This window comes from Gallinula chloropus (assembly GCF_964237585.1).
Source record: "Gallinula chloropus genome assembly, chromosome: 1".
NCBI lineage: Eukaryota > Metazoa > Chordata > Aves > Gruiformes > Rallidae > Gallinula > Gallinula chloropus.
The window spans coordinates 5,111,817-5,125,740 of record NC_140085.1 but is presented as its reverse complement, the minus strand read 5'-3'; the positions used below and the strand labels follow the sequence as shown (position 1 = coordinate 5,125,740).

At 42.0% G+C, this 13,924-nt stretch overlaps 1 protein-coding gene across 2 annotated transcripts in view; it reads right to left on the bottom strand.

Annotated features, from left to right (window-relative positions):
• Positions 1 to 2,229: 2,229 nt before the first annotated feature.
• TAF3 (TATA-box binding protein associated factor 3) overlaps positions 2,230 to 13,924 on the bottom strand; it is a gene marked incomplete at its 5' end in the record, with an annotated part of 123,269 nt that continues 111,574 nt past the window's right edge. Inside the window, 3 exons of one of the 2 annotated variants that reach the window (XM_084270123.1) lie at positions 2,230 to 3,050; positions 3,823 to 3,929; positions 8,407 to 8,662. In XM_084270123.1, the coding sequence (XP_084126249.1) occupies positions 2,936 to 3,050; positions 3,823 to 3,929; positions 8,407 to 8,662 (478 nt within the window). In that variant the 3' untranslated portion in view covers positions 2,230 to 2,935. The remainder of the gene's footprint in view (positions 3,051 to 3,822; positions 3,930 to 8,406; positions 8,663 to 13,924) is intronic. The other variant, XM_084270122.1, reaches the window with a different exon arrangement.

Here is a 13,924-nt window from a genome sequence, read left to right as displayed (position 1 = left end):
CTTTACTTTCGAGACTTTTAACCAGTTCTGCTCCAAGCACCCATGGAAATAGATGTTTTCCAAAGGCAGCGCTCACAACCAACTTTCCTCTTGAATGAAGCTGCCCGCTGAGGCAGGAAAACCATTCAGAGACATCGATGTTCTACCATGACATTAAACTAAACAAACCCACCTGTGTCCCACCCTGCTGTACCCCCTTCCCCTGGACCGCGGTGTGGCAAACCCAAATCATAAAAGGATTTGGAGGGACACAAACACACAACCATAGAAATCGGGGAGCGAATCAAGGGAGCAGCCCTAACTGTGGCAGAGTTTATGGAGAAGAAATGCAACCCATGAAGTTATAGCAGCAGACACAAACATCTGGGGAAGCAGCTGGGCTTGGTGAGCGTTGGGTGGTATGAGGGGCTGTGAGGAAGGTCCATGCCACACAGCTGCTCAGGGGGTAACTATTTTTGGAAGCTGATCATTCTCTTATACCATCGATTCCTGATGCACACCAGCATTAAGTGAAAGGCTCTGCAGAGCCACAGACCGGGGGCTGGCTTCAAACTGATGACCCGGAGGTGAAGGGCCCCTTCTCCCGTTACTAATCCCATCAGCCACACAAGCCTCCTGAAAATGATGCTTTGGTTTTATTGCCACAGGGGTCATTTATAAAATCATAAAACCCGGGGTAGGAAACCAACCCAGTGTCAGCAAGGCACAAGCATGCATGGAAATAGCCAAACAGGCCATCGAAATGGCAAAGTTCAGCCCTCCCACGGCATCCTGAATTATTCAGTCCACTGAATGTGAGAAGTTCTGATTAACAGAGGGGAGGAGGAACTGGATAAACAACTTACCAAAAGCTAGTTCTTTATTATTGCAACCAGAAATGACCAAAGACTCTGCATTTTTGTATGTCTGTACATTACACGTGTTAAAAATAAAATCAAGAATCAGGTTTGCAACATCCAACGATTCGAAATGAAGTCAAATGAAAAAAAAAATCAAACCCAAGAACTTTCTTGACTGGTAATTAGCAGGGACGGAATATAAATGAGGTGGCATTGAACAAAGAAGGTAACAGTGCACTTTTAATAAACCAATTTCGTCCGTATCTCTACTGATTTGCAATTTAACAGTTCTATCAGCAAAGCCTCATTTCCCTAACTAGACCGGTACTTTTAAAAACATGACTAATTCCTTCTCATTAATAACAATTTGGATGCATTTAAAAAAATAACTCAGTGTCTGTGCAACAGGTTAAAGGGCCATACTGTCAGACATCAGATGTTTCTCACTGTACAGTTTAAAGTAGAAATATCCCCAAATGAACCAATGAAGTCTAAAACTCCTTCAGAAACAAAATATGTAATTTTTTTTCTCCCCCCCTAGATGTATTCTTATATTTTATTTAGCTCTGAGACCCGTTGGACTATAATATCTAATACTGACTTTTTTTCCCCACCCCACTCTGCAATTCTACCCCCACCCCCACCCCATTTTCAATGGGGAACACAACTCGTATTCACTTTATTGGTCTTCCCAAGGGGATACACAATGCAGAGTAACACATCTGGGTGACACCATGCTGCATCTCCTCCATCTAAACAGGAGCCCGACCGATTTTGCAAACTCAATGCCACTTTTTATTACAAAAAAAAGCAAAAAAGAAGCAAAAAAAAAAAAGAAAAAGAGCAAAAAAGCTCAGTTCCAGCTACAGATTACCACGCTGTAGCTACCATTAAAAGTGCAGTCCCCTGGCCTAAGCTCTCAATTCAGAAGGCATTTAAGCACATGTATAACCAAGTGTGGGAACAGGCTCCTTGAAGGCAATAGGATTACTCACTTCTTAAAAAGTTACCACATGTTTAAGTACCTGAATTGAGGGCTAATTACAGTGCTGGCCGACTCCTCCTGGGCGCACTCCCTTAAAGCCGTAAGGACAGGTGTACGTCGCACCGGCTTTTAATAGCTGCTAGGTTTGTATTCTCAGGCAAATGAAAATAAAAATCTTCATGCCTAAAAAAAAAAAAATAATTAAAAAAGAAAAAGAAAATACTTTATAAATATTGGGTATTTACAGGTGTGAAAATCTTATCATGGGAAGTGTTTTTACACACCAATGAAATGTACAAGCGACGAAAAGGTAAGTTGATGGAGGCTTAAAAAAAAAAAACAAAACAAAAAAAAGAAGAGCAAAGAATAAAATATATTACAGGTCCACTGAAATAAATTCTCATGGAAGAAAAAAAAATGGACACAATAGAAACCTTTTTTTGTTTTTTTTTTCTTTTTAAAAAATAGAAGATATATCACAAAAGCTTGCACGTGTTTATTTTATGTTAGTACTAAAAATCAAGGAAAAAAGCTTCATATATTCTTGTCACAAAAATATGTACCAGCCACTTTTTATTTCCACGTTATGATTATCTGGCTCAGCAGGAGTAGAGGCTGAACTGCATCCAGACTACAGAAATCATTCCAGAAGGTCTCCTCAGTTTACAACTTAACGGCAGTTTACATTTTCTCCTCCTCTCAGCGCCTTACTGCAAAGGTTCAGGAGGGATCAATAACAAATTGAGAGAGAATGGAACAGGTATTTGTATTTACAACATTCATCATTGTTGCTGCCGAGCCACAGGAGCGGTACCATGAACTACCAAAGTCTTCATACCGCTGTGTGCAAATTTCCCTCGGTAGGTAGGCGGAAAGACAGGATCAGAGTGTACCAAAATCCAACCCCCTGGGCTCGGATGGTCTGTGAAACACAACGGCCCCTGACAGAGAGCATCTCCTCGCCTCCTGATTCACTCCAGAGCCATAACCCTAACAGTCGGTGACAGAGGGTGAGATACGAGCAGGCTGGACCACCCCCCCCTCCTCCCGTAAAGGAGTCGGAGCAAAAGGCGCCGCGGCGCCGGCACGACTTCAGTCCACTGCAAAGTCTTCAGTGTGCCCTGTGCTTCCTCTTCTTGTGTTTTTTATCCTTCTTTTTGTTGGCACACTTGGAGCAGAACCATTGTATCTCTTCTGGGGGTGCAGTGGTAATCCCGACGCAAGGCCTGCGAGGGACAGGAAAACACCGTCACCGTCTCAGCAGAGTATCATTACTGTTGTTTCTCAGCCAAAGAAATGAAATTTTTCAGTGGGAGACATGATCTGGCCTTCAAATTAATGTAGCAATTATAATATAATTATCTTAATGAATATAACGATCGAACAGAAATCTAAAAAAAAAACCCCTTGGCTTTGAAATGAGAGGGAAAAAAAAAAGTAGATTGGAAGGACACTCAGACAAGAAATGAAACTTTAATAGAAAATATGGGTGCACTTTCAGGTATAATAGGCTAGATTTAAAATAATTTCAAATGCTTCTTTAACACATCTGCAAAAAAACCCTTATGATTTTATGTAGCTGTTTAAGAAAAAGCCTAAAAAGTGATTAATTCCCTCCAACTCTTTTATAAGAGCTGACATTTATATTACTGTTCATACAATGCTTCTTAATTTGAAATGTCTATCTGTATACACTATGCTCATAATCCTGTAGTTCTCACAAAATTACCAGAATCAGCAATATTTCCCAGTAGTTGTAAAAACAACTGTTATCACCAGTGCCCGTTAATTAAAAAACTAACTCTCCTTCACAGCTTAAAATCTGCTTCTTCAAATCCCAGGGAAACAGAGATAAAAATATCTTCCAGATTATTACACCGGACATGGTAAAGGCATTTAAACGTTCCCAGCGTCATGAACCATTAAGAAAATAGAATATAATAATATAGCCCCAATCTGCCAGGGAATGGCAGAACAGGATGGATGAGAGCAACTTACCAGTGATACCAATCGTCGCAGTCATCACAACCTATCATTGGACTGCCATCATCTGGCTTGTTACAGCCAGGACAGATCCAGATCTGGTTACCCCACTCGTCTCGGATCTGGTGGAAAGGAAAGGAAAGTTTAGTTGGTTTTCAGGGCTGAGCAGGCAGCAAAATTCACTTCTTTTTTAAAAAAAAAATGAAGAAAAAAAGAGGGGTTTACTTATGTGACTAAGCCATTCAGCGGTCACCGCTGCTATTTATGAATTCTCCGATCACGAGCGCTCCCCATTGTGTTTTAAATCATTTAAATCATTTTCCTATACTGTACACGAAGAGAAAAGCATGCATTTCGGTGTATTGTCCTGTAAACCAGCAAAGCCAGTTATACCACCCGACTTACACACAGGCCAGGGCTAAAGGACACAATTCCCTCTGTCTCTACTATCGTGACTTTTTAAGTTCTACCCCATTAATGGTGAGAAGGAGCCACGACAGGCTCCTGTGTAAGATAACAGTCTCATATGCATGTAAAACATACAGCGCCATGTGTGTATGTTGCCGTATTACTTATTAGCCAAAGCCTTCAACTTCAACGAGCTGATAAGATCAGGATATAAAAAAAGTTGTTACTGAGTAACTTTCCATTCCCCTTATGACATTTATGTCACAGTACAATTTACTAAAGGGTAAAGGAAACAAGAGAGGCAGATCATTTACAGTATCAGGCAGCTGCTTACTGGATTTATCATATTGGGAGCTTTATGATTTTCTTTTCTTTTTTAAAGCCAAAGAACTGCTAAAGAAACCACTTGAAACTTAAAAACACAAATAATGGTTCTGGTAGGATATAAACATTAAAAAAACCCAACCCCAACAAACCCATCTGAAGCTCAATTAACAGTACAAAGTACAAAATGTCTGGGGGTATTACCCTGATTTCATCATTCCTTTACGAAGATTTGCACATTATCGCTGAATCTCAACAAAAACATCAACTGGTTTGTTCTCAGCTTTTGTGCATTACTGCAATTTATGTGTATCTAAGGCGCTAACTTTTTGCAATTCACACAGCTTACAAAAATGATACTAAAACCTAGGAGATGAAAAGCTCCAAATGCTCTTAGAAAAAAAACCCCAAAAGCCACTACACGGTGGTCTGTACATCCTACACCACTTCTCGAAAAATCAATAGGAATGTACCAGAGCTGCAACCAACACATCACTCTTGACTGACTCCTCTTAAAGCCCTGAATTTTTTGTTTGGTGATTTAAAACTAGAAGATAACAAAGCCCAGGGATATTAAGCAGGGTGCAATCCTCAACAGCAGAATGGAGCAGGAAACGTCACACAATGAACTGGATTTCAAAGCTGATTGATCACAAAAATCGTTCCTATCTATGCATCTAATCTCACATCTCACAGACTCACAGAAAGTTAGGGGTTGGAAGGGACCTCGAAAGATCATCTAGTCCAACCCCCCTGCCAGAGCAGGATCACGTAGATTAGGTCACACAGGCACACATCCAGGCGGTTTGAATGTCTCCAGAGAAAGAGACTCCACAATCTCTCTGGGCAGTCTGTCCCAGGGCTCCGTCACTCTCACAGGGAAAAAGTTCCTCCTTATGTTCACATGGAACTTCCTCTGCTCCAGCTTGCACCCATTGCCCCTTGTCCTATCGCTGGGCATCACTGAGAAGAGCCTGGCTCCATCCTCCTGCACTCACCCTTTCTGTATTTATAGACACTGATGAGGTCACCCCTCAGTCTCCTCCAAGAGACCCAGCTTCCTCAGCCTGTCCTCACAGGGAAGATGTTCCACTCCATCATCTCAGTGGCCCTGTGCTAGACTCTTTCTGCAAAGTCATTTTAAGTTGGTAAAGAAGCATCTGCTCCACAGGTAAACTGTCCCACTTGGCGTGAAGCTGTCCATTGTCATTTCTGTGTGGCAGTCCTGCTGGGGAAGGAGGAGGTGCTGTGCCATGGTGCTGTAGAATCAATGCTGAGGCTGTCAGGCTGACAGCTACAGCCCTTTACAACTTGCTTGAGCAACCTGGCTGCACCTGCACCATCCTCCAGTACCCAGGTACTGCAGGCTGGCTGCTGCCTGTTTGAGGCACAGACAGTGCCGGGGTAGGCAGTGCTGCCTGGTGCTGTCCCATCAGAAGACAGATCTGCTAACTTTCCCACTTTTTTATTTTTTTTCAGGGGGGATGTTTGTTGGCAGAATACCTGTCTCAGGTTTTAGAGGCTGGAGAGGGATGGGGCAGTCTATAATCACTGCATCCTCTGCCTGATCATTAAACAAGAACTTGGGCTGCTGAATGAGGAGGTTGAAAATATTGCCTAACTTCTCATTCCTCAATGAGCCAAGGGTCGTGGAAGGAGGGACAGTATGTGATTGCTGAATGCTATTTTGGTCCCAGCCACTGAGAGTTAATGATCAGAGTACACTTGTTAAGATGCTATCCTTCAGGGAGATCCCACACCACATCTATTATTTTTTTTAAACTCTAAGATCACCCCCTGTCCGCCCCTGCAGTAGGGAGTTGCACACCTCTGTCACCCTGGCTCCAATCTTATCTCTCAGCTTCCCTGTGTGACCTGGGGAAAGCCATTTCATCATTCTGTGTCCTGGATTCCCTTCATACAAGGGGCTAATAGTTATTAATTATTCCCTTCTTCCCCCATCTCTCTCAAGCTTTTTGACTTATAAAGGTCTCACATCAGGAGTCTCTCCTTGCGTAGAGTTTGGTCCTCCTAATGCAGTAAAATCCTGGTTTTAACTATAATGTCGTAAGAGAAAGAAATAACCTGGAGCCTACGAGTCCTCTGAATTCTCCTTAAGGTGCTCAGAGTGTGTGGTGGTTTCACCCCAGCTGGAGGCCAGATGCCCACCCAAGTTGCTCTATCACTCACCTTTACAGCTGGACAGTTACCACTGGAAGTACCTAGGAAAAGCTCTAGGTTTTGCTTCTTTAAGCTAAGCTTCTAAGTCACTTGCTTTTAACGTTTATTGAAGAAAACTGGGTGTAGTATAGGATTTTGGAAAAGGTTCTCTCTCAGAGTGAATTCCCAGGCTTCCAGGCACTACTGTAATACGTCAGTGTGATGCTGCAGTTACACCCATGATATAGAAGGTGAGGAGGATGTGTCTCCTACACTCTGAAGATAGGCACAGCCTACGTGCTGTCATCTAGCGCTGTAACCAACTCTGGAGTGAAATGTAGCAGCTGTTTAAATAGAGACCAGTAACATGATACAACAGCTTCAGTCCAGCAGCAAAGAGCACCTTTTCCATTCGAAACAGCAGGGTAGACTTACGCTAGGAATCGTTATAAAACCAGGAATTAAAAAAAAAGGAGAAATATCACACATATGTTGCGATGAAAGCACAGGAAACTGTGTACCAAAAGCAAGCTTTGGCTGTTTTAAATGGTGAGATTTTTAAACTGCAACCCACTACAGATAAGCAAGGTGTCACCAACCAAGCTGGAGCATAGCCAGGACAGGGAGGGTAACACCACTGCTACTGTTGTTAATGGTATCTGCTGCTTTTCGGTGGCCAGAAATGATTATAAGTTCCATTTCACACTCAATCTAAAGCATCAGCAGGGCAATGCTACTCCTGCCCAGAGGTAGAATCATAGAATCACAGAATGCATTAGGTTGGAAGGGACGTTTAAAAGCCATCTAGTCCAATCCACTGCAGTGAGCAGGGACATCTTCACCAGATCAGGTTGATCAGAGCCCCATCAAGCCTGACCTTGAACATCTCCAGGGATGGGGCCTCCACCACTTCTCTGGGCAACCTGTGTCAGTGATCTACCATTCTCATAGTGAAGAACCTTTTCCTAATATCCAACCTAAATCTCCCCTTTTCGAGTTTAAAACCATCACCCCTCGTCCTACTGCTACATGCCCTTGGGAACAGTATGTCCAGGTATGTCTGTGTTCTTCTCAGAATAAAATTTCTACAGCATGTCAGATGGGAGACTCTAGTAAAAGAATGGCTGAGTCTTAATGCTACAAAAGAGAGGCCAAGTTCAGAGCCCATGTCGAACAGACTAATGAACTGTGAACTAATGAACTATCTACAGATTTTCTGAGATGCACAAACATTTGCAATTTCTGTATGCTGAGGAAACTGGAAAAGGGATTAGCAGACTCTGCACACTTCAAATGAGGGCTAAGTCGAATTCTTGATGTCGTGTGAGGGTTTTGTACTTCACCTGACTGACAGCAAAATCTATGGTGAGTTTGACATTTGAGGTTTCAATTCAGCACTTATGAAATCATCTATAAAAAATCTCCACCTCCAAAATTAAGTCCTCTCCCTCAGTTAGCAGAAAATACCAAGTGAGATATAATGGGACTCATTAGAACAAACTTAAACACTGAACTGGGAACACAGTGTTGTAATTAACTTATTAACCCCTCGAAACAAGTACATTGAAGGAAGGTTGGATAAAGAGTAGCTTAACAGGCAGCGACATCACAAGGCCAGGTGCCATCAGTTTGAGATGATGAGTCACCCAACAGCCCAACAATTCCAGAGATGAATGTCACCAAAGCGTGGCAGCATGTGTTACCTACCACGTAAGTACTGACGGTCTCGGTCACCACACTCCTAACCGGAGCTTTGGAACCTCCTGCTGCAGAGATGGCTGGAGAGGGCGGTGGGATCAGGACGGGTGAGACGGTAGCCTGTGGAGGAGGAGGGGCTGGAGCTGGAGGAGGGGTGACATGAACCGGAGCTGGTACGGGTGAGGGCACAGGTGGAGGTGTTTTGGGTCGGCTCACAGGAGTAGAAGGTTTGGCCTCTGGAGCTGGCACCACTTTGCTGATGACTCTGTAGGAGCAAAAATGTGAATCACTAAGAGTTGATAGGAAAGAAAGCCATGATCAACCACCATCTAGACATAAAGAAAATATACTGCAGCTAATTCACATCGCCTTTGAGTTACCAGAGAGGTGGTTTCAACCAACACAAGAACTGCTGTTGTTGCTACACCCATTCACTGGACAGCATAAAGCACAGAGCCATTACAATGTGAACGCCAGGACTGCCTGAACCACTCTATAGCTCACTGTCATATAAATATTCTCTGTGGCTTTACTAAACCTTGTTTCGTTAAGTTTTATTACATTAGTTCAATCTGTGGGAAATATTAGAAAGGAAAGTTAATCAGCTGTGAACAGCACTGATTTTAATCTTCAAACTGAGAGACAATATCGTCCTCTTAAGATCCTACATTAGGGGGTTCTCCAAATATTTGCTAGTTTGGTATTTCTTTCCCCAAATGTTTATGAAATCAGCAGTGGATCTGGTCAGGACAAATAAATGACGCACACTATATACTCAACATTTAAAATATTGCTACTTACTCGAGTAGCTGAAGTAGACAGGATGTAGCTCTAGTAAATACACAGTATAGAATAATCTTGCTCAGGAAGGGGGGATACATAGAGGACCCAGCGTTTATTAATGAATGTTGATACACAGTGTTATTGATGTGCATGCAATTTAACAGGCAAGGCAGAAAATGCCCTTATTTTAAGTCACCAGATTAGAAACGTAAGGAGAAGGAAAAGAATGTTATAGGAAACAAACCAAACCAAACCTCAAACAAAACACACGATAGGTCTATTTGCTTTACCACATTTTGGTAAATCATTTAACAAACTTATTTATATGTGAATGGTAACTGTGGGAGTGCAGTTGAATTGTGATGAACTGTAGGACGAAGGTGATTTAAAGAAAGGTTAGGCATTCCAGAGACGAGGATATCTTAAGAAAGAACAAGTGGAGACATTGGTAGGAAAACCATGATGAAAATCTAACTGCAACAACTCCAAAAAACTGGGAAAGTCCATCTCCATTGTGAATGGGAATTTTACATTCAACTTTAGGGTTTACAGCTCTTATGATACTCAAAAGGCAGCATTGCTACGGCTGGAGACATTGTCTGCATTTCAAGTCAATAATACAAGCCATCATTTGAGAAAGGCTTGGAATTATACAGTATTTAATGCCTGGTTGAGATAACGGTGTTTTTTCTCCTAAGAAAATCAGAACTGCTAAATCAGAACTATGGCAAGCTACAGTAAAAACAGACAGTTAAAGGAAACAGCAATTGCTTTGGTACCCCTGCCCCACCTGCCGTATGTAGCATCACATCTACCTCTTGAGATTCCTATGGGTCACTCCTATGAGTGACTAGGGGAAGAAAACCAAAACCAAGGAAGTTTAGAAATGTAGAGTGGAGCAGAATCTAAAAGGCATTGGATGATTTTCCATCAGTAACACTGAAGGTATTCACACCACTTGATGTCTTAGTGATTGTTTCAGGTAAGTAATCTGGGTGTTCAGGCTCTTTATATGTCAGTAACGTGCCAGACTGTGAGTCAAAGTACAGGACTCCTAATTTATGTTGTCTGTGACTTGCAGAAGGAAGGAAGTCCTATTATCAGGCCATCCTACGAGCAATCTATACATCAAATCCAGCCTCTTTCCCCTGTTAGTGGGGTACATCTGAAAGCCACTGTTGTCTCTCTCCAAGAACGTTTTCTCTTGAATGGCCATGATGTGTTTCTGGTTCAATGACAGCCTTAGTGCGTGGCTCCCTGGGGTTCCTGACGGACTGGCCACCCCCACTCAGATGTTTCTTCTGTGCCTTCCTCCTCCAATGCTCACACAGACATCCCTGGCTCCCAATGCTGAATGCCCAAGACTGGTTGGTACCAATACTCCCATGGTTTCCAAAGTTACTGTCATGACTCGAGAGCCACTTCTCAGTAAAAGAGAAAAAAATCTTAGTGATAAAAGCAAGGAGAGGGACAGACAGAAAAAGTCATGTGGATGGTTTCAAACATCATTACCCCTTCATTCCTCACCTCCCTCTTCTACTCCCTCCAAGTAAACAAAGTCCTGCTATGAGTTCTTCAGGGAGTCAACCCTCCCCAAGTCCAGACTAGGAAACATATTAGCTAATAGGATCTTAAACACAACTTTGCACAGAGTGTAAACAGTTTTAAAGAAGCATTAGCTAATATAATTTGAATAAGAGTGACCATGCCCAGCTAACATATGAAATTAAATTACATAGTTTCTTGGTCTAGATAAAGCCAGGTTCTCCTCCCAAACAGAGTCTTCGAAGCCAGCCTGCTAGTAACTGCAGATGCTACAAGGAACGTCACATATGAAATCTTCCAAAACTACAAATATTCATTAGCGGGCAACCCACACTCATTGATTGGCTGGTTTGCTTGAAGTATGCAATTAAGGCATGTTCAGTATATAGGGCAGCTTGTTTATCTTGATTTTAGAGCTCAGTTATCAGAACAGGAGATCAGCATTTCGGAGCACGCTTGGGCCTACCACTCCCTTAGGCTAATAAAGTTCAGAGACTTTAGACTCCAGAGTGGAGAAATGATTGGCTTTGTGCTACACCATTAGAGGTGATGGAGTAATCTCAGCGAGGGTGGTTTAGCCTGTCCTCCATCCTGAAGAAGGGGCTGCATACACGGCAATACGGAGGTGGGGAGAAATCAAAGGGAAATAGCAGTCCCACGACTAATAATTAATGTTACTTCAGACTTGGAGAGAAACCTGATATCAAAACACTATGTAAATGATGACAAGATTTATGAGATCTATTTCATAGACAGGAAAAGTGAGCCACAGAGCACACTGCAAGTAGGCGGTACCCACTACAGCAAAGCTTCGATCCTCCCAGCACCTAGGTCCCTGCTAGGATTTAAACTACACATCACCACTCATGTGTCGTTCTCTTCTTTCCTGGATGTGCTTTTCACAAACCCTTCCAAAATCAGCACTTGCATATTAAAAGCTTGCAAGTACAATACTTGCCAAGACAAAATTTCATATCCTTCCACACCCCCCAATCCAAAACCTCTAAAACTGAGGCTAGATTAATACTTTTTGAGGTAATCAAATACAAACGACCATCAACCACAACCAATACACTCAGAGGCCCGAGACAAGAATTAGGCTTCTCTGCAGGCTGCCTGCCTGATGATATATCACAACCACTTCTACACTGAAAGATAAAAAGCCAATTAAAGTTGTTTTTGAATCAAAATAGTTCCTCCAGAATGAAGGGGTGTGAGAAAACCCTTGGAATAGATGTGGTAATAGGAGCCTCTGTAATTTATAACTAAAGGTTACCACTCCCTTTAAAAAACACTGGAATTAATGTAAACATGGCATTATCTGCTTGTGTCCAACCTAAAGTCACTTTGGATTTATTTTAAAATGCTAGCAGGAACTGTATTTCCCACAGAACCTTGGTGCATTTATAATTGAATGCATGTATGGATACACCTCCTCATCACAGCAGAGTGAACGAAAACCCATTTTCATCATTACTCCAGGGCAATCACCCCGTTCACAGCTACAGATCCAAACTCAAACAGGATGAAAACGAAGTGTTGGCTTCCAGGCAAAGAGCAAATTCTACCAAGATTTTAAATGTCGTGACAGGTCAGTTGGTTTATAATCATCTCTAACTGGCATGAGCTGTAACACGCTACATCTGGCGCAAAATGAGGCTCCAAGGTGTGAAATGGTTTCCTATCTTTGGAAGTAATTTATTTGATTTCATTCTGATCCTTACGGCTGAAAGCCCCATTGACTGCTTCATATAAACACAGGGGAAAGACATGTGCACCGAAAGGAAATGGCTTTTCAAAAGTAGGATATGAGCCACAGGGCTGAATGATTGCTACGGGTGATGAGCTCCAAAAAAATGCTGTATCAGTGCCTCAAAAGGTCTAGTGAAAAATCACAGCAATCTTCCTCAGAGGCAGAGCTCCAGAGAAGCTGTTTCTCTGCCCAAAGGAAAAACAACGTTTGAAAAGTCCTGATTATTTTCTGAACCCATGACCCATTTTCAAGCAAGAAACAGGAGCCGAAGGGGCTTTTTGTACATAGGATAAGGACATCATCAACTGCACTGGCATAATTAAAATGAGTTTAACTCACATGGACTATTATTATGAGTGATATTATTATCTAATAACATCAATACTCTTTTATTGATATAAGCTCCTTGGTGCTAGAAAGTTAAGTGGTGCAACTATCTTATTACTCAAAAATCTCACACCTGGAACTGAGATTGCTGCACCAGAAAAAAAAACCCCAACCAAATATTCTAAGACATATGGGTAAGAGTGTCAAAACCACCCAGGGGAATTAGGAAGATTTCCATATGGTTTAGATCCTTCCCAGATTAGAGGTGATTTTGAAAATTTTATTCCAACCCTGGAGGAGAATCAGTGTAATTTAAGCTCTGTAATGTAGGCTAATTCCCATATTACTTTTAGAAAGGAAAACTTAGTTTTTATCTCTTATGCCCCACTGAATATTTTATTCCGTGCAAACAAGTCGTATTGGCAGATACAAGCTCTGCAAATACATGCTATGACCGACTCGTGAGTTTGCACAATGCCAAAACCAAACCTCCAGCAGAGCCCCCGGCAATCATGCAAGAGAAAAAGTTTCAGTACTTAAAACTTGAAATTAAAAAAAAATATAAATACTTGAATGGGATAAATTGCCTGCAATTCTCCTTGATAGAGAAGAATTTCAAGAAGAATATCAAGGAGAATTGCAGGCAATTTATCCCATGGATTATTATGAGTGATATAATTTCTTGATAGAGAAATTCTTCTTTATCAAGGAGATACTTTGAACACTTATTCCAAGCTATCACCCATTTCTGTGGATGCTGCTTGGACTCATACGAATGGAACAACTCCCACATAAGTGTGTTGACCTTTGATGGTGGACATGGTGCTCAGCGGCCCATTCTCCATGTCAACAGTACAGCAAAACCCTGCAAACATCCCTTCCTGGGCAAATGAGTCTAGGGACTTCACAGGCATCATGTCACCTAATCCCACTGACAAGCTTATTGAGCTTCATCTTAGAAAACTGATTATCTTTCTATCCCCACTGTTAGCTTGTTCCAGGATCTCACTGTTATGGTGGCATAGCAACCTCTTCTAATTTCTACCCTACATTCATAGCCAATTAAGACCCATTTGTTTTTGTGCCAACATTGTCCTTTAGTTTAAATTGCTTTCTCCT